This window comes from Tursiops truncatus, chromosome 10 (genome assembly GCF_011762595.2).
Source record: "Tursiops truncatus isolate mTurTru1 chromosome 10, mTurTru1.mat.Y, whole genome shotgun sequence".
In the NCBI taxonomy this organism is placed as follows: Eukaryota; Metazoa; Chordata; class Mammalia; order Artiodactyla; family Delphinidae; genus Tursiops; species Tursiops truncatus.
In genome coordinates this window covers 14,172,129-14,194,140 of record NC_047043.1, presented here as the reverse complement: position 1 = coordinate 14,194,140, position 22,012 = coordinate 14,172,129, and the positions used below count along the sequence as shown (strand labels likewise).

At 40.9% G+C, this 22,012-nt stretch overlaps 1 protein-coding gene across 4 annotated transcripts in view; it reads right to left on the bottom strand.

Moving 5' to 3' along the window:
- The window catches only part of RNF144B (ring finger protein 144B), a 151,903-nt gene extending 133,076 nt beyond the window's left edge, over positions 1-18,827 (bottom strand). Inside the window, exons 1-2 of one of the 4 annotated variants that reach the window (XM_019945152.3) lie at positions 18,301-18,827; positions 6,099-6,302 (exon numbers count right to left, since the gene is read on the bottom strand). In XM_019945152.3, the coding sequence (XP_019800711.1) occupies positions 6,099-6,266 (168 nt within the window). In that variant the 5' untranslated portion in view covers positions 6,267-6,302; positions 18,301-18,827. The remainder of the gene's footprint in view (positions 1-6,098; positions 6,303-18,300) is intronic. The other 3 variants (XM_073810396.1, XM_019945153.3, XM_004318279.4) reach the window with 3 other exon arrangements.
- Positions 18,828-22,012: the final 3,185 nt, after the last annotated feature.

Below are 22,012 nucleotides of genomic sequence, written 5' to 3'. Positions count from 1 at the left end.
ACATCTTTATTGGAGTATAATTGCTTTACAATGTTGTGTTAGTTTCTGCTGTATTACAAAGTGAATCAGCGATATGTATACATATATCCTCATATCCCCTCCCTCTTGTGTCTCCGTCCCACCCTCCCTATCCCACCCCTCTAGGTGGTCACAAAGCACCAAGCTGATCTCCCTGTGCTATGTGGCTGCTTCCCACTAGCATTTGGTAGTGTATATATGTCCATGTCACTCTCTCACTTTGTCCCAGCTTACTGTTCCCCCTCCCCGTGTCCTCAATTCCATTCTCTACATCTGTGTATTTATTCCTGTCCTGCCCCTAGGCTCTTCAGAACCATTTTTTTGTTTGTTTTTAGATTCCATATATATGTATTAGCACATGGTATTTGTTTTTCTCTTTCTGACTTACTTCACTCTGTATGACAGCCTCTAGGTCCATCCATCTCACTACAAATAGTTCAATTTCATTTCTTTTTATGGCTGAGTAATATTCCATTGTATATATGTGCCACATCTTCTTTATCCATTCATCTGTTGATGGACACTTAGGTGGCTTCCATGTCCTGGCTATTGTAAATAGAGCTGCAGTGGACATTGTGGTACATGACTCTTTTTGAATTATGGTTTTCTCAGGGTATATGCCCAGTAGTGGGATTGCTGGGTCGTATGGTAGTTCTAGTTTTAGTTTTTTAAGGAACCTCCATACTGTTCTCCATAGTGGCTGTATCAATTTACATTCCGACCAACAGTGCAAGAGGGTTCCCTTTTCTCCACACCCTCTCCAGCATTTATTGTTTGGAGATGTTTTGATGGTGGCCATTCTGACTGGTATGAGGTGATACCTCATTGTAGTTTTGATTTGCATTTCTCTAATGATTAGTGATGTTGAGCATCCTTTCATGTGTTTGTTGGCAGTCTGTATGTGTTCTTTGGAGAAATGTCTATTTAGGTCTTCTGCCCATTTTTGGATTGTATAACCACCTTTTTATAAAAGGTTAATGAGGAAGCAAGTCAAGCCTTTACACGATTTCCTTCCTCTAAAACATTTTCGAAAAACAGAACAGCTCAGCCTACTGACAGAACTTAGGAAAGAGAGGAATAATAATGTTAACTTACTAGGGGTCTGGGACTGTGCTAGTTGCTGTACGGGGATTCTCATTCGATGCTTCCTACAACACTCTAAGATAGATACTACTATCCACTACTCCCCCTTCATCCTACAGGTGAGAAACTAAGCTTCACAGAAGCCAAAGAACTTGCCTAAAGTTAAACACCAGTAAACAGCAAAGCCTGAACACGAGCCTGGGTCTTCCTAGCTCTGCATCTGCACTTTTAACCACTATGAGTACGACACTGGAAGGGAAGAATGGAGGTGGGAATAGAAAAATGACATTCCTTCCTCCTTATGTAGGTATCGGTTAGAATCCAGGAAAGAACCACTGCAGGTTCTTTGCTTCATTTGAAAGTTACCAGTCCGTGTGGGTGCGCATGTATGTTTGGATGTACTCAGAAACATACACAACGTATGCACGCACACACACTGCAAATCTTCCCACACTGTAAATGTCTCCCAGGCTCTATGTGGGCCTTGCTTAAAGGTCACCCAACAGGCCCCAAGGAAAAGAAGGGCTTGGTTTAAAAAGCTTTATATTTCCTCTCACTTTTTCAAACACTGGAAAATCCATTTGGCTCAGAGAAATGAATAGTAAAAGGAGTTCTAACTACTTAGAGCCAACAAAACATAATGGAAAAAAGGCAAGAATATGGCTGGACTTTATTTTCTTTTTGCTCAGCACATCCTGTCTTTAATCTGAATGGTAAATAGGCCATGCCAACATACTAACTCTTTTTAGGTGAAATTATCTAGGTTATGAAAACAAGCAACAACTGTGTTTTCATTATTCTTTAATTCGTGGCTGACAGAAATAGCTTCCAAAATAAATCAGAGAGGCAAATATTGCTCACAAGGGAGAAACCCACAAATTTTCCCTCCTTTGATAATGGATTTTTGTGAAATTTTTTTTCTTTCCCTTGAATTATAATTGTGTGGTATTATCTGAAAGAGTGTGTTGCAAAAGCTAGAAAAGGGGAATTTGAATTTTCATATTTGCATTATTTAAATCCATGGGGGAGGGTGGGGAGAGAGAGAGAGACTTTTTCCATATTATTCATTATTAATTAACATCCCTGAGATATTTAACTTTCAAGTACAACAAGGAATTTTACAACACCTCCCTCTGTAACCCCACAATATCTTTGGCTCCGTGACGCACCTAATGATTCATGACTTAAGTCAGGCTAGTGAGAGCTCCACCCATCTTTGTCCGTATATTTAGCTTCCCTTGCTTCATACTATACTTTCTTCTCTATGTTAAATCTGAGCAAACAGTCTAACAGAAACCATCTTCTCAAACAGAACATGGTAAAGCTTCTTTTAACAAGAAACTAGACACATCGATGGATTATTTGAAGCAACATCTGTCCCCTTCCTTTCTCTGGATGTCATTTAAATCAAGAATTACATCCATGGGGTAAGTCAAAGCGGCATCCTTCCATGCACTGGTTGTGGGGAAATTAATAGGTATTCCACTCAAAAAGAAGGTGGCATTGGTCAAACGGAAATGCTTCATCAGGAGAAGGTCAACAGGGTCCCTTTGCTTTCTTTCTAACCACAAGATTTCACAGAGTCTCTAAAATGCAATTATGCTTTACATGCCTCCAAGAGAGGACTAGAAAACATACACGTTTCCAAGCTAATTTGACTTGGAAACAGAGCTGGAGGGTCATGGAACACCCTTGGGTTAGGGAACACCTGCTTAAGCGCCAGGTCTGAGCTGGCCAACAGCCAATGGTCCAGTCAGACATTGTCCATCCTGTACTCTCCAAGCACACTGATCACACTGTTTCTTAGGGAAAACAGGACAGGGACAGAATGTATAAAGAGCTTTATTGAACTGATGAAAATATATAAGTATAGCACCATCTCTAGCAAGAGAACCATTACATTTGGACATTCTCTTCATGGGAGGGGGAAGAGGGAACCATCTTAGCAAAACCATTTTAAATATGTGGCATGCACAAGAAGGCTTTCCCAGTCGATAATTGGAAGATGTCATCCAATCGTACTTAAAATTGGGAATTAGTAGTATGTAGCCTATTAAAAAATGTCACAGGTTTCTTTTCAGCCTTGAAAACACAAAACACATTTAATATCTTTAATTCGAATGCAAATCAAAATCTAGGGGGATCAGACACATTTTTAACTGGTATTTTTAACTGGTTTTTAACATCAGTAACCCTCAGATACATTTTTAAACTGGTTTTTAAAAAGAAGACATAAGAGCTCTAACAGAAACGTTAGCATAGTATTTCAGGTGAGTCTGGTATCAACTGCAAATTTATAGACACTAATGTAATCAAACACATACAGCTCACTATTTTGGCAGATCATAGAAAACGGGGTATTGGGAAGCCAGGGAAGGTTAATGTTTACAGCGATGAAAAGTTCCCAAGTTGGAGGGATACCAACAATACCAAACCATTTGTCTTTCTGCTCTTGAGTACTCCCCAACAATGAGGAAGTATGAATCTAAATGACAGAATAATCTAATTGTATGAACTCCTACCCCCAAACTGCTGAAGGAGAAATAAGAAGCAGTTGTCTGTCTTTAACTGGGAACTAAGCTCTATGGAAACAATAATATGGCAATGGCAGTCATCTGTGAGTATGAAACACAGCCTCTGCTTGTCTGCGTATTCCTTACCCAACGCTGACGCACACATTTGAATTCTGCTCTTCGAGATCTCATTGCAAAAAGTGAATTCCATATCCTGCTTTGAAACATCATTAACCCTCAGACAAAAATTTCCACTCTGGCTTTAACCGAATGTTGCTTCTGACTCATTTGTTTCAAGGATTAGCAAAGGTCCTGAAGCGATGTGAGAAAGTCAAAGAAAACAGTTTTGAAGCACAGCACTCAGAAACAAAGTAAGACCAAAGGAAACTGAAGCTGCCCCGTGATGACAAGGCCGTTTCCTTACTTCCTGCGAAGCAACACACGCTGACAAGATGAGGAAGAACCAGCATAAACATCACTTACTGAAGCCTCCTTCTGTCCACCCAACTATCAGTGTAACATCCTGGTCCATACACTCCTAACCTCCTGCTCTGCTTTTTTTCTAAGCCCCTATTACCCACTAGTATGTAACTTACCTATTTAGTATGCTAATTATTTATTATGTAACTCCTTTGATAGCATGTAAGTTCCTAAGAGCAAGGATCTATGCTGGGTTTTGTTTCTTTAACTGATAAATCGCGGCGCCTAGAACAGTTCCCGGAACACACAAATGCTGCTCATTAGATATCTGTTGAATAAAGGGATAAATGATACTATTTCTTTGCCATCTTTGGATCCTACAGTTGAAAACAGAAGGAAAGGATTTTAGTCACTTTCCTTTTTACCTAAAAATTATTCCAAGCCTTCTCTCTATGCTAATCCTCAATCCAAAAGAATTTAAGAAAATTGATATAAACTAGCTAGAAAATGTGTCATGTGAGTTAAATGAACTTAGAAAAAAGAGATGGAGCAAAATTTACTTCACCTTAACTGTTTTTTTTTAAAAAGTATGCTTAGTAAAATGTCTTTTTATAAATTATTCCAGTATTTCCTAAATGATTTCTTTCTCCTCATTCCCGTTGGTTTAAGCACTGATCACTGTATCTAAACTGGTCAATGTCCTTCACAAGTCAGGGGTATTAAATTCACATTTGGCTGGTGATTATTATGCTTATTGTATAATAAATATTAACAGTCTGTCCATACAAGGCCTACCAAAGCAAAGACAGACAGTTGACTACTGTGATTTAGGCATAAGGCCCTCCCCTCTACCATGCTGAAATGCCCAGCACTCTTCCTAGCTGACTCTTACTCCATCCTTAGTTTAAAAGTGTAGCTATTTCAAACACACAGGACACACAGGAGAGAGGTAGGTACCATAAATAGAGGAAAGATCATTTATTTCTGGGCCTATGAATACAGGCCCAGAGTAGCTATATCTTACTACTTTTTCATTTTTTCATGAAAAATTTACCAATTTGTTATTTGAAATTTCCCAATTGGGGATGCAAACAAAAATGTGTTGAGGCCCGATGTGGCCCACAGGCATCAGTTTACAATCTCTTGTTAAGGCCTCAGGTCAGAGAGTACTGCCACCAGGAATCCCCCTCCCACTCCTAAAGTGAGTGAGGCACTCCTGCGGTACGTTACGTCTAGCCATCCCTGATTTCACCAAACTCTTGTATAGCTCCTGCAAGGTGTCCATCTTTTCTGTGGGGAGTATCTTACTTATCTTTATATTCCCAGCATCAAGTGCCTAGCACAGAGGAGGAGCTCAAAAAATGCTTTAATAAATGAAAATTTGAACAAGACCACCTGGTTCACACTTCTAGTAGTCCCCGTGAACCCATCAGTCCATTTCCTATCTTTGTTCTTTAACCAACCAGCCTTCAGGGATACATGCAATCAAGGTCACGGGCCTTGATACCAAGTGCCAAACTGAAAGAGACAAGCCCACCCCTGCAGATCTATAGGGTTATATTTGTTATGAGGAATAAGCAGCATTCGGCATATTGTGAAAATAGGAAAAAAATTTAAAAAGGAAATTCGACAAAGTAAAACAATTGTATACCATGTGCTTTGTAGGAGACGAGCAAGTACATGAAAGAAAATTCAGCAAATTGCTACCTGATTTCTCCATCGTTCAAAACACTTGATGAGCTTCTTACAGATGATAGTTAACTAAGGCATGTTTAAAATGTCTATTTTGTTCCTTAGCTAGAGCTTTAAGAACAGAAAGATGCTGCTTATTCAACCAATAATTCAACTTCATATACGTGTTACACTTTGCCTAAACCCCAGTAAATATCGGGTTTACTATTCAAGATAGTATTTGGAATCATATCCAAATGTGGAATTGCGCTCCCAAGCAGAATCATATTGTAGCAAACTTTGGCTTCTCGGTAAGTCACAGAAGTATATCCTGTATTTTTACAATTCTTCCCTTTGTATTCTCTCATGATGAAAGCATCAGGGTAAACTTACAGCTGTGCAGAAGATGCACCGGCATTCCTGGAGCGTGGTCATCTTGTCCAGAGACTGTTCACACAGGCAGAGTTTGCAAGTGACGAGGGGGGCCAGAGCTAGGTCTCCAGGTGTGGGATTCTCGGCAGCGGTCATGGTGAGACAGTGGAGCCTACCAGCTGAGCCCATCAGCCTGTCTTCAGCGTTCTTCAGTCTCCTCTATCCCTACAGAAAGGCCCAAAGCAGAAAATATTATATCCATTGATACAGCTATTGTTTAACCAACACATCTGGGCACCAGCAGGGCAAATCCTCACCCTCAATGATCTAAGTGTACAGTAAATGCACTTCTAAGAACCATGGATTAGAGAGCTTATCACCTTGGCAACCTATTCCTAGAGTCCTGAAATGTAAGGTGACCTCACTGTCCTGACTCATATCAAGTCAACTATGGAAATTAAAAGACTACTGTGAACAAACACACCATTTAGGAATCGCATTGCTATGATCAATTCAACAGATCCAAAAAATACTTAAAAAGAGAATGTCACTCAAAAAGTTAAATATAGAATTACCATATGATCCAGAAATTTCACTTCTGGGTGTACACCCAAAAGAATTCAAAGCAGGGACTCAAACAGATACTTGCACACCGATGTGCACAGTAGCATCATTCACAACAGTCAAAAGGTGGGAACAATCCAAATGTCCATAACGGATGAATGGATAAACAAAATGTGATATAAACGTACAACGGAATACTATTCAGCCTTAAGAAGGAATGAAATTCTGACACATGCTACAACAGGGATGAACCTTGAAGACATTATGCTAAGTGAAATAAGCCAGACACAAAAGGGCAAATATTGTATGATTCCATTTATATGAGGAACCTAGAACAGTCAAATTCACAAAGACAGAAAGTAGAAAGGGGACTACCAAGAGCTGGAGGAAGGGCAAACGGAGAGTTATCACTTAATGAATACAGAGTTTCTGGCACGATGAAAAAGTTCTAGAAATGGATAGTGCGATGGTTGGACAACATTGTGAATGTACTTAACACCTCTGAATTACAGTTAAAATGGTTGAAATGATAAATTTTGTTATGTATATTTTACTCCAATAAAAAAAATTTCAGGGCTTCCCTGGTGGCTCAGTGATTAAGAATCCACCTGCCAATGCAGGGGACGCAGGTTGGAGCCCTGGTCTGGGAAGATCCCACGTGCCACGGAGCAACTAAGCCCGTGCGCCACAACTACTGAGTCTGCGCTCTAGAGCCCGCCAGCCACAACTACTGACCCGTGTGCCACAGCTACTGAGCCCTCACGCCACAGCTACTGAAGACCGCACGCCTAGAGTCTGTGCTCCACAACAAGAGAAGCCACGGCAATGAGAAGCCTGCACACCGCAACGAAGAGTAGCCCCTGCTCGCCGCAACTAGAGAAAGCCTGCACACAGCAACAAAGGCCCAACACAGTCAAAAATAAATTAATTAATTAAAAAAAAAATTTCAATAAGGTATCAGTGTTAATTGTGTTCCTTCACATGCATTATTTCATTTAATGTTTTGCAACCACAATGATTATTTCCTTCATTTTATAGATGAATTGAGGTCCTGAGAAGTTAAGTAATCTGCCAAAGTTCTCAGAGCTTATACACGGCACAGCTAAACTCAAACCTCCATCTTCTGAGGCCAAGTCCAGTGCCTGGTCCATTACCCAAGAACTGCCTCACAAGTGGATACTATGTGGAGGGATGTAGCAGGGAGAGAGAGAGATATAGGAATAGGGAGGGAAAGAGAGAAAGAGAGAGAGGTGAATTCCATGACTACGGCTATCATAAGATCACTGAAGAATAAAATTTGTCTCTACACATAGCATGACTATAGGAAAGGATATTTCTACACCGAAAAATAAAAATTATAACCGAAGCCCTTCCACTAGATTGTTTTTATTCAGAATATCTTTAAAAGAGGTAAGATAATTGTGAAAATAATTTCCCTACATATACATAGTTTATATCACATCAAGAAATTTCATGTTCTGATTAAATAAAAGCAAAATCCTTAAGTTCTTACTATTTTAACAGAGTACGGCCAATTCTAATAAATTTGGCCATAGAAATAATTGTATCCTCTCCCCCCAGAAGAACCAGACTCTCTTCCTCCCAATTTTTGGGCAAAAGAAATTATTTTACATATTCAGCATCTGTTATACAGCCCCACAGCGACTTAAGTCTCCATATATTAGTACAAAAGTACTAAAATACGGGAGAAAAAACCAGATTAGATTAGAAAGAAAAAAATCTATGAGATCTAACTGCACTAACTTTCTCAGTGGCACATCAGAAAGAGTCAACAGTTTCTAACTCTAGTGCCCTGAAGTGTTTATGGTTTATCACCTACTCCTTAAGTAGTAGTAAAAGACTTGACCAAAAATAAATTAAATAGGAAGCTAACCAATGACTGGCTTCCAATATGATAGATGTTTCTCGGGAAAAGACCAATATGGTTCAAGACACAGTATTCTTATTCAATTAACTATTGACGATCTATCATCCAATAGCAAATTAAATTCAAATCAACCTACACATCAAATCCAGGATTTTAAAGATAAAAAAAAAAATCCCTTTAGGGTCAATTAGGGGTAAAAGTGAATGATTTTACTTCTCCCCTGTTCCCAGTTTATACTTAACACAACTATCGCCTGTTTTCTTCTCCAAGACTCCTCCGTTGATAACATACATCATCTTATCGAAAACGTCTTTTCATCTCTATTTTCCCAACACTCATACCACATATTCTGAGTTATTTTCCCCCTCAAAAAAAGAAATCCCAAGTCACACAAGAAGAAGAAATGTAGCCAGTAAAGGCTTCCTGTGTAGGGAAGATGGGAAATGACACAGGCCAGAAACATCCCACACCACAAATGTCAATTACACTAACAGCCCATTTGGAGGAAGCTGTTGAGAATAGATAAATCCTGTTGTCCCAGCCTAGGCAAGAGAGCAAGGTATTCTTCAAGAAAGTCATTTTTTTCTCACAATCTATTTTTCAGAAGGGGACATTTAACAGGCCAATGTACTTGAAAAACAAAGACATAAAGGGATACTTCTTAGAAGGTTATCTCTGGGACTTCCCTGGTGGCACAGTGGTTGAGAGTTTGCCTGCCGATGCAGGGGACATAGGTTCGTGCCCCGGTCCGGGAAGATCCCACATACCGCGGAGTGGCTGGGCCCGTGAGCCATGGCCGCTGAGCCTGTGCTCCGCAACGGAAGAGGTCACAACAGTGAGAGGCCCGCGTACCGCGAAAAAGAAAAAAAAAAAAAAAGGCTATCTCTTTGAAATAGTCTTCTTTTGAAGGCAGGGAGAGAAGTTGTGTGAATCAAGGACATCTGAAAGGTAATCTTGTCCCTTGCAATATACATAAGTTTTTACTCAGTTTGTGAGTTACATGCCTATAGGCTATGAAATCAAAGTTGTAAAAATATAAAAATATCACCTCCAAAAGTTTTCTCCTGCCCCCTTTATTTATCATTGTTTTGTGTGCGCGTGATTAAGAGCACTTAACATAAGCTCTACCCTTGGCAAATTTTTAAGTATACAATACAGTATTGTTAACCACAGGCACCATGCTGTTCCACAAGTGTATACTTACTTCTCAACTCATCAAATCCTATACATTAAATATGTACACTTCTTGGTCTGTCAATCATACCTCAATAAAGTGGCTTAAAATTTATACATATAAATTTAAACTATATATATATATTCTTATAACATAAAAACTTTTTACAAAGCAGAGACCAATTTTGTTTAAAAAAAATTCCAAGCATTCCAATCAAGGCAGAACTTGTGACTGAGACAGAGGAAAGAAGTCACATATTTCAGCTCTTTGAGAGCTGAACAATCCAAAATAATTCTTCAAAAAGAAGTGATTTATCTTTCTGTCTACCAGAACCCCAGTTCCCCAAAGTGATGGCTTTTGAATATTTTTAAAGCAGTGGAATTTTATAAAAACAAAATCTTAAGCACCCCGCCTTTGGATAACAGAGATAAGGTAGACTAGCGCCAGTTGAAACAACACGGGGAGACCCCGTCCAGGTACCCTTGACTTTCCCTTCAGCAGCCTCCCAGGCACCGTCATGGAAGCTGAAGGCTTCACCACGCACAGTTCGAAAACCAGCCCTTTGGTTTTCACTCTGGGCAAAATCAGTAATGAATGTTTTAGAAATAAATGACACACAGTAGCACTTCATAGAAAAAGAGTAACAAACAAGAAATCTGTTCACCATTGATTCATTAGAAATTGAGCCCTTCAAGCAATAGTCTGGGGAATCCCGAAGTCCTCTAAACGAATCTCCCCCGCACTTGAGATGTTTGTGAATGGCTCCAAGGTGTCCTAGTGTTTCTTCATTTATGTCTTAAGATTCACTGGTCTCGGGCTTCCCTGGTGGCGCAGTGGTTAAGAATCCGCCTGCCAATGTAGGGGACATGGCTTCAAGCCCTGGTCCAGGAAGATCCCACATGCCATGGGGCAACTAAGCCCACGAGCTACAACTACTGATCCCACACTCTAGAACCCACAAGCCACAACTACTGAAGCCTGCGCACCTAGAGCCCATGCTCTGCAACAAGAGAAGGCACCGCAATGAGAAGCCCGCGCACCGCAACGAAGAGTAGCCCCCGCTCGCCGCAACTAGAGAAGGCTCGCGTGCAGCAACGGAGACCCAACACAGCCATAAATAAATAAATAAATAATAAATAAATTCTTAAAAAAAAAAATATTCATTCCTCTCTACAACATGAAACCACCACCGGCAGAACTATCCCCCCACCCAAACTACTAAACTAAATGCCAGGAAGCATAGAGGGGTGGCCAGAAGATGACCAACCACACACTCGCAGTTCCTCCTGACCTGCTCAGGGAACCAACATCCTCGTAGGTACACTGACAATACACACACTCCCCTCCAGGTTTCCAGAAAAGTCTTCCTTCCAGAGAGCCAGTAACTCACTCTTACTGGCTTGCTCAACTTGTTTTGCCTCACACTTCACATTTTACCTAAAATAAGAAAGTGACTTGAATATTCCATCCTCCTGCTTGATTTAAAATGGTACCAATTATAATTACTTTTACAGTTATTACAAGTGCGACTGAGCCTCTTTTTGGATGTCAAGAACCCAACGAGAAAAGAATTTTGGTAGCGAATGTAAGAGCCATGTTGCAAAGAAGAAAAACGTGACAAGCTAACTTCAAGTTCAAATGTTCTAAAGTTGGTGGCAGGGTTGAGGGTGGAGTGGTGAGGGCAGGCTTCACCCAGATTGTAGAAGTCTCACTTGCTTAACTATAAGTAACCACACAAGAGGACAGATTGGCTGGGGCATGCAAGGAAGGAAAGCCACTCTAAAACATCTGATTTTGCACTAAATTACCGGGAAAGGGGAATCAGCAGTTCTGCCTACTCTGAGTGTCTCTTACCCTACAAAGTATTCATTATATGAGAAGCAACCACCTTCTGATAGGAAAGAACAGGACACTTTTTCCCTCTTGTGTTTTCATTAGAATTGCCAAAGAAAGGAATACTTCAGAAACGGTGCTGGAAAGCTCAGGATGTATAAGGAATTTTCATATTCTGCTGGCGGCCTGAAAAGGCAATCTGCTCCAAAAACGCAGTGGGTGAGAGAGCCAACCTTCAAAGTATTTTTAACTAACGTAGTTTATATCCGTTTCACTACCCAAAATCATAGCTGTTATTCCACTGCACAAAGATAACATGATTGGAGAGGATAATGTTTTACTAGGATACTTGTCTAGTTATTTAGGAATTTTTACACCATCTGTAAAAACTTTAAGATTTAGATAAATTGGTAAAGCACAATTAAAGGGACTAAGAGAAAAAGAAAGTTAATACAATGAAACAGCTGGATGTTACTTATGTAATAGAAATATTAATTTATGTAAAAATCCAGTTGGTCTGTGGTGAGGGGTCTTAATTCCAGGCCATGATATGAAAGTCTAAGAGTTACTCAAGAACAAGGGACAAAACAGAAGAGACACATGAATGTTCTCAAAATGTTTACATGCCCCTGCAAGACACTGAGTCATCCCTGCAAAGTATTCATAAAAGGTATGAATGCTTCACAGTGACAGGGAGCTAACAAAGGGAAGCATTTTCAGGAAGAGTAGGTAGTGGGGAAGGTAGGGCTGAAGTGCTGCCTGTATAATGGAGAGACATTCTCAGGAAGCAGAGCAGAGATACTCTAGCAGAGCAGAAAGAAACAGTAATCCGAAGGTCCCACCTCTGCCTTGTTGGGAAAGCCCTCCCAATATCAACTAAGACTGACATGTTAGGCAACCAGCCCAACACAATCCAAAAATTAGTATTTTGTTGACCTTGCATTTCTACCCAATGCAATGATTTATTTCACTGCTGGTTCACGTTCTTGACCAAAGCTATTAGTGACTCAAATGGTACTGACTGAACCTAAGAAAGTGCTGACCATCATCAGCCATTAGCCACTTGCTGAAATTCTACCCTAATACAGTTTGGAATGGAAGGTAGACCAGCTGACTGGTAGAGTACCAAGGGCTATGAACATTGGTGGTAAGTGAGGCAAGGGCTTATGCAAACCTCCATACTGGCCAGTGTTGTGGTTCTACTCCCTTACTACATCTTTGACCCATTCTCTGGCCATTCATCTGGCCACTCAGGGACTAGATGAACCAGTGCACAACCAGTAATATCAGAAAAACAGTTCTAATACATGCCTTGAGAGGGCGAGAACAAACGGGAACACAGGCAGCCTCACTAGTAATCACAGAAATGGAATTACTCAAGTATATTTTATGTCTATTTAATTGCTTTGTAAAAGAATGAGTAGATGCATGGCATCACAATAAGATACTTCATCATTATTTGAAAACAATAAAACATATTAGAAACTATTTTCTAGTACAGTCGTCCCCAGATATCCATGGGGGATTGGTTTCAGGATCCCTGGCAGATACCGAAATCCTCAGATGCTCAAATTCCTTTTATAAAATGGCCTAATACAGTTGGCCCTCCGCACCCGCGGCTTCTGCATCCACAGGTTTCACCAACCACAATGTAGGACCCACCAATATGAAGAGCTGACTGTAAAAACAAACCCAAGAAATGCTTAATTCTTAGCAATAATGGAGGTAAATATTCACCTACTCAGGCTTTGTGAGGTGGTAGCATTGCTGCAAAACACTGTTTATCACTGTGATAGGAAAGGGAACTTCGGTTTTCTTCCCCACTGTTTCGCAGCTTCATTCAGGGGAAATCAAGAGATGAAAAAATATTCAGTCTAAAATTCTTTTAGTTTTAACATCTTCATCTCAACAGGTTCCAGGATGTCAATAAGATTATAACTCTGTAACCTGGAGACCCGGTTTCTTCTAAAAATGGAACTGATATGCAAATATATCGCTACTAATTTTTTTGTGGGCCAAAAAGACAGATACTCCCTTAGGAGGGGAATCTTAAATATTACCAAAAACTGTTTTCTGGGCAGTCTCTTTGCTATTTGAAATTACGTAATGAATAAAGCCCATTATTTTAATAAGATCTATTTTTTCTAGCTTTATTGAGATATAATTAATACAAAAAAATTGTATAAGTTTAATGTATACAATGTAATGATTTGATATAGATATATTTTGTGAAATGATTACCATAATAAGGTTAGTTAACACTTCCATCACCTCAGTTACCATTTTTTTAAGATGAGAATAATCAGATCTAATTTTTATATTTTTTCCTACAAAGTACATAGGAGAAATATATGGAAAGACATATGAGATCACGACCAACAAAGTACATGATATTGTGATAAGCTAACTCTAAACCTTACAGAGTACAGGGCATCTGGGATGTCAAGTTTTAACATTTACAAAACGCCTATCCTTCTAAAAAGCGCGTTTCTTTTTTCTTGCCTTCTTTCTGTATTCTCATTACCACTGAGAGGTAAGGCCCAGGAGGCGGAAAACCATTCCCAGCTTTCCTAACAATAAAAACTTATCAAAGAAGGTAGGAGTGAATATGAGAATAACAGCTCAATGATATTTTGGGCATTGTAATTTTACATTCATCATTGTAGGTCCCTCCTCAACACCACCGCTGTGCCCTGCCCGCCTCTTATTTAATCAGTGGGTCCCTTGCCTCCCACAATTATTCATACAGCCCTGCTGAATAATTGCCTTCTCCCTGCCTGGCATAACAACAAAGCTCAGAGGCAGGAAGGAACGCCACTTACAGGCAGGTCAGACAATGATGTAATTAACAGATCAAGGAGAAGTGTTATTTCAGAAAGCCCCATTGAGCAAGAGACAGGCTGAATTCCTGGGTTATGACACTACCAAGAAACTACAGTGCTTAAAGAACGAATATCTAAACCAAAATGTTTTCTCCAAATGAATAAAAGCATGTGTAAATATTACGCTCTCCTGTGAAAGTTAAAAGTTGTATACAGACATTTTATAGACACAAATTTAAAACCAGTGTGGGAAAAGAACTCCTCCATCCCACACCAAGCAAGGTGCAGGGCGTGTATTTTTGTACATCTTTGCCAAATGAGTTTCTCAAGGAATCAAATACAGAAAAATGCAAAACGCAGAAAATAAGGTCAACCCACAAAGAATTGAACTCCATACGTTAGGTGCTATGGATGGAAAGGTGATTAAACATAGTCCCCACTTATAAAGCATAAACTGGTTGAGGAGGCTGTCAACAGACAGGTTCATATAATCATACACAGGACAATTTGTGGGTTTATAGCTTCAGCCACAAGTCCAACAAAAAAGAGAAATGAGATAGTCTTGTTCTATCTTCCCAAGAAAGACAAAGAACCAGTTGACTTAAGGTCTGAGACTCAAACTCATGACTGCAGAGGAATTAGAAACCACTGAGACATAGCTTTCAAAGCATGTTCTTTTTTTTTTTTTGGCGGTACGCGGGCCTCTCACCGTTGTGGCCCCTCCCGCTGCGGAGCACAGGCTCCGGACGCGCAGGCTCAGCGGCCATGGCTCACGGGTCCAGCCGCTCCGCGGCACGCGGGATCCTCCCGGACCGGGGCACGAACCTATGTCCCCTGCATCGGCAGGCAGACTCCCAACCACTGTGCCACCAGGGAAGCCCCCCAAAGCATGTTCTTTAATAGGTACCACAAGCCATGTGATCAGAAGTATCCCCAGCTATGAATAAGAGAAATGTATTTCACTTATATTGTTGTGTTTTCAATTCAAGCAAGGGAGCCAATCACAGATGAGAAGTTTCTCATTTCATGTTGCGAAAGCACTGATCACTTTCACTCTCTTTAACGTACAGTTTTCCATTTTTTAATAACTACTAAGGTATAATGCATTGGGTTTAGGAGTATTCATCCACCAAGTAAAGAGCAAATGCCAATGTTAATAAAAATAAAATGTTAGTGCAAGACCTCCCACATATGCCTAAAGGTGAAAAAACAAATTTAAAATTAAAATAATGAAATAAATTAACTTAGATGCTCTTATGCCTCTTTAAATTACTTAACACTCAGGTGACATCAGGGAAACATTATCAAAAAAAAAAAAAGCCCAAAAAACAAAAACATAATTAAAAGGACAAACATCAAAGTATTTTTCATTCTCAGGTAAAACAACATGAATTAAAATTACTATTCTAGTCCAAAGCCACTTTCACTTCCAAGCTTATCCAGATTCTTTCAAGGCTGAGGCTACATCTTATACATCTTTATATACTCAGCCTCTAATCACTCAATACCACAGTAGATAACTTCTCTAATGTACATGGAGGAGAAGAAATACTCAGGGCCTGATTCTCATCTGGATTCGTTTCCAGCAAGTCAAAAGCTGAAAATATTGATAATTTGTTATAGCTAAGGCACTTCAATAAATTAAGGCAGGCATCCCTGAAAAAAAGTCTAAGTACTCAAGAGCAGTGGCTGCAGATACCAGCTCCCCAAAGCTCAGCTTGGCCCAATTCCCATCTCCGAAATAATCAGTTGCACAAAGTAGGTTTAGTCCCCAAACTGTCTGGACTTTGTTCCTCCACCAACATCTGGGTTCAACATGATTCCTGACCTCTACCTCAAACTAGAGATTTCAAACACTAAGAACCTCACTCAACAGGAAAGTAATACCATAAGTCAAGGTCAGGGGAAACACAGAAGCCAGGACCAGCAGAAACAGTACAGAGAAATGATTCTGATGTCCTTAAAAATGTTCCTAAACATCTAAAATATTGAAACAACTTTTCAAAAAGGAAAACTTAAATATAAATTTCTCAGATTAAAATATTTGTATCATTCAAGAGAAAGACAGTTTCCAGAAAGCTAAATGGTCTTACCATTTAAATAAAATGAGCTTTTCTCTTTCTGATAGAGCATACTTTCCCCTCTGCTGTAGGGTTTGGCTCTGAAAACCTGGATCATAATCTGGGAGACCCAAAAACTAATTATTATGTTTAAAAAAAGACATGTCTTAAACTGACCTAGTTTGGAAGCCTGGATGCCTTTAAATTGCCAATGAACTGAAACCATTCATGAGAATGGGGCTTTTGAATGCTGAGAATGTTCTTTGGGGCTCAGCACAAAGATATTTGGCATAGGTGACTGTAAATATTTGTAAAACTCTGGGTAAATGGACAGTGTTTGACCACACTCAGAACTCACGTCCAGCACAGTACTGTAGAAGCAAGTTATCTAGGGTGATTGGTTTGGGGGCGGGGCGGGGCGGGGGTGGCTGTTGGTTGAGGGGTTTTTTTTGTTTGTTTTAAATAAAAAGCCAAGCAATTCAATTCTGCTACTTGACATCTTTTTACATTTTCTATACCTTGAGTTTGTTTACTCATCAAGACAGTTCGAATTTATTTTCTTTCCCACTTTCCTAACTTTATGCGCAGCACAAAGAATAAAATTCCAGTCACAGGTGTGCAAAAGGGAAGACAGGAGTTTTATGAAAATGTGGCCTTGGACTTCCTAATACAATTCTCTCCACGTGGCCTTATGGATCTGATATAGATGTCTTTCTTTTTCTCGCTCTCTCTCCTCTTCAAGATAGCTTCAGAAATACTGAAGGGACTGTTACCCATGAAAAGGACTAGGGTCGAAAAGGGAGGACAGAGTAAGGAGGAGGGACCAGCAGAGGAATTAGATGTGAAAGGGACTGGGGACCAAGAGGCTCATCTCAGTGAAAGCTACAGCAGCCAGATACTTTAATTAGCCAGCAACTCAGTGAAGACTGGTTGGGTTCCTTTTGCCTCTTACCCACACCCTAAAAACTGAGTCATCTCAAAGTTCATTTATTTTGCTTCTGGGACTAGACTCCCGCAATCGGCTGCTTCAGAAACGTTAGATACATTGTTCTTTAATTCATACCTGGCAACGTTCAAATAAACCTCCAGAAATGCCAGTTCAGAAGAACACTGCTAGTCCTATTGTGAGCCCCAGCTAATGTTTTGAAAAGATACGTGCTGCAGACAGAAATAAGAAAGCGAGACTGTAGTGCAAGCGTGAAGACAGAACATTTTTTCAAAAAGGGGAAATCATTTCTGAGAAATCCAAATGTGAGAAGTATATGCTTCAGGAGCAGACTTACAGCAGAATCCCTGAAACTAGTAAGAAAAACAAAAGGTACCCTGGAAGGGGTAAGCTAAAGATACCTTTAGTCTGCTGATACAGGAATTGGTTTCATTTTAACTTAAACTTGAGAACAGCAATATAAGATCAGAGTTTCACCCTGTTTTATCAGCAGTTACACGACAAAATAAACAGCATAATATATGACCAAGATCCCACAGATAATAAAATATCTTATCCTCTAGGTATGTCAACGTATTGCTGTGCATTTCCAAATAGCAGAAGGCAAACATCTGAGATTATGCCAAGTTTGGTCTCCACTGAAGACACAGCGAGGTTTGATCTAATCTGGAATTTTGCAATACATTCTGAAGAGACTGTTTTATTAGAAATTAAACGTTTCTTTTTACCTTTACAAAGGTATCTATTTTTTAAAGTTAACAGGTGTTTCAGGCATTCAGAACGAATTCAGTTCTGTACGTTTTAAGCACTGGAGGCAGAAAATAAAGCTAAAAACCATGGTATCAGAGATAGTCTCTCGTCCTTTTTTCTTTTCTTAGTCCAACCCCACTGCTGTCTTGCAATGCCTGCAGCGTTTAAAAAGCTCGCTAAACCTACCTGGCAGGAGAGCTACGTTCCTCCCAGACGCCGGGCTTCTCAGCAGACTCCCTCGCGCTCACCGCCAGCCGGGGCTGCTCGCACCCCGGGGAAGAGGAGTTGTTCCATTCTCTCCCTCTGCCGCTGACAGCTTCGCGCTCTGTAGGACTGCACAAGGCCTCGGGCTCCCAGACCTACTGGGCCGGAGGAGGAGTACCTGTAACCGCCTCCTGCCTCGGGGCACAGCTGCGATGCCCGGGAACCTTGCAGAGCGTGGGGCTCCGCACGCCAGCAGCAGCCCCAGGAGCCGCGCGTTTATTTATACAGGAAGCTCAGGCGCGGCACTTCCTACTTCCCATCTGGGTCGCTCTTCAACTGCAGGTGATGGTCTTAACCCTGTCTGAACCCGGCTGCCAGTGCGCCCGAGCAGTCCCGCCCTCCTGCACTCACTCCACTTAGCAGGACTTCTCTCTTGTCCTTCTTGGACGGCTGCTTCAGAAATGCCGAGCAGGGTAGCCAGCAGCAGCCCCTAGTGTCCTTCCTTCTGCCCAGACAGGGGCACTTCACCTACTGGCTCTCAGAACTTGACGCTTCTCTGCACGCGTCCTCCCAGGACGCCTGTCTCCCTCCTTCCCAGCTCTTTTAAGTCTCTTGTTTCTACTTATAACAACCCAGACCTGCCTTCCCACCTTGCCGGAAAACTGTTTCTGTAGAAACACTTCCCATGCATGTTTCATCCAAAACACATGTACTCGATTTGTCCTTTTGCATCTAATGATAAAATTAGATCGCAGGCAAATCCAATCAGGACAGTCTCAGTTTACCTCATATAATACAGGCACACTTTTATGAAACAATAATTTTGCTGGAAGTGCTTTGTCAACAAATTATGTAGGGAACTGCTCAGTAACCTAACAGGTTGTACTCCAGCTAAAGAAAATGTAACAAAGTAATTCAGAAGCTTTGGGGTACTAGGATGCGCCTTCCTCACTCCAAAACCTCAGACACTTAGTCTGTGTGATGTTTATAACACATTACATACCTACTCACTGCCTACATCCGCCAAAGGTCACAATCACAGTCCCAACTCCGTTGAACATTCCCATTTAGAAACGTGGCTCTTCCGATCGGGAATCTTTCTGTGCTCACTCTGCACCCTCACTCTGCTTTTGCAACCACAGTCAGGAATGTGCTGCCTACAGGGAAGGGACTCACAGCCCTTTGTGGAAGGAATCCGAGCATGCCAGTGAAGTATCAGCAGTAGGCACAGTGCCACAGGACACAAGCAAACTGCTTCTCGGCTCTCCACGTTGAAGTAAACCTCGAGGTCAACGCCAAGTGCCGAAGCACACAGTGTATCTCTGTGTATGGTGGTAGGACAGGCAGGAGGACCAGTCCACTAGTGGGGGAGGAAGGGAAGGAGGCGGAGGGAGATAAGATGGTAAGAAAACATACAGTGGGGACCCAAAATAATAGAACTGAAGGATAGTTGAGCTTGACAAGTCCTTCTAGCTAGTTTAGTCCAGACACCTAACTTATGTCCAGGGAGATTTAAGTGGTCGGCTTGAACCAGACAGGGGCAGAGCTGGAACGACACCTAAAGCTGTGTTAGATGAGAAAGGTATTTGTTAATGAAAACCACCCCACGGATGTCTAACTTCAAATTTAACAGTAGCTTAGGTTCTGGGATAAACAATCTCAAGATATTTTCTTGGTGTAGTGACCACTGTGGATGGACAGGAATCAGGAAAGATAAACAAAGCACGTTCTAAGAGGTTACTTTATTCATTAGTGTCAATACAAAACTCTGGTGCCTTAAACCAAAGTTCAACAGAGTCCACGTTTTCAATTACCATGCAATGAAGTTATAATCTCTTGTCAACAGGATAAGGGAAGAAGCTATTGCTAATATGAATGAAAACATGGGTTAAGCAATAATCATGCTGCCTGTTGCTGCAAATGGCAGACGGGAAGAAAAATATATTGTATAATTAAATAATATCAGCACTGATTATTTTCAAGTTTATAAAATCTGCATGCAAATTTTTTTTTTTTTTTTTTGCGGTAAACGGGCCTCTTACTGTTGTGGCCTCTCCCGTTGCGGAGCACAGGCTCCAGACGCGCAGGCTCAGCGGCCATGGCTCACGGGCCCAGCCGCTCTGCGGCATGTGGGATCTTCCCAGACCGGGGCACGAACCCATGTCCCCTGCATCAGCAGGTGGACTCTCAACCACTGCGCCACCAGGGAAGCCCTGCATGCAAATTTTCATAGAACTAAATAAACATATAGAACACTATAGTATTACGTGAACAACTCTTTCAGATCTGGAATAAAATACATAAGAAAAAATTTAACCAAGGAGGTGAAAGATCTGTATACTGAAACCATAAGACACCGATGAAAGAAATTCAGGACAGAAATAAGTAGAAAGACATTCCATGCTCATGGACTGGAAGAATTAATATTGTAAAGATGTCCACCCTACCCAAAGCAATCTACAAATTCAATGCAATCCTATCAACATTTCAATGGCATTTTTCACAGAAATAGGACAAACAATCCCAAAATTTGTGTGGAACCACAAAAGACCCCAGATAGCCAAAGCAATCTTGTGAGAACAAAGGTGGAGGAATCACACTTCCTGATTTCAAACTATATTACAAAGCTATGGTAATCAAAACTCTTTCAGATCTGCCTAACGAATCCACAGTGTGCATCATCCTCTCAAGCATGTATTGATCTCCTCCCAGACAAGCTGCTTGATGTTAGGAAGACAGACATAAGTTGGACACGGCCCCTGTCCTCAAAGAGCTCTCAGTCCAGGGAAGGAGTCAGACAAGCTAATCAATTATCAGGATACTATGGTGTGTATGTATGTGATACAACAGACTGAAACATGATGTGCTTTGGGAGCACAGAGAAGAATTTAACTAAAGGAAAGGGGCTGGTAAAAAGAATCAAGGAAGGCCTTCCCTGAGAAAGTGACTTAAAGCTGATACTTCAAGGAGCCAAGTGGGGAAGGTGGAAAAAGGTGAACCAGTCAGAGGCAAGAGCCACTGCAAATGCCTAGAGATGTCAGACTTTAGGTGACACTTTTCATAATTCAGACAGAGCAGATGCATTCAGAAGTAAAGAATGAGGGCTTGAACTAACATAGTGGCAACTGGCATGAAAAGGAAATGAACAAATGGAGAGAGAGCTCAGAAACAGAATTAACGGGACTTGATACCTGATTGGATGTAGGGAATGAGGGAGAAAGAAGAGCCCAGGCTGCTGGTACCACTAATTGAGAGTGAGAATAAAGGAGGAGCAGCATAAGGAAAATGATTCCATTAAATCCTGCAGAATCTGAGGTGTCTCTGGGACATATAGAAGACTTGTCTAGTAGGCTGTCAACAGAGAGAGATCTGGAGTAGAGGGTCTTTTAGGAATTACCACCATTTAGGTGGTGACCACGGATGAGATTACCAAGAGCTGAGATCACCCACAAAAGGTTGCAAGCTGTAGAGGGACAAAGGGGCTTTCGACCCATACACACTCTGTCACCCACCAATTATTACGTAACCTTAAACAAGTTATTTAACATACCCAAAACTCAGTTTGCTCATGCATAAAATAGGAATGATGATATTCATCTCATAGGTTGTTGTGAGGCTCAAGGAGAGGTTTGTAAAGTAGCTAGCACAGTGTCTGATGGCACTATATGAGTTGTGGAGGTAGGGCAGTGAATGT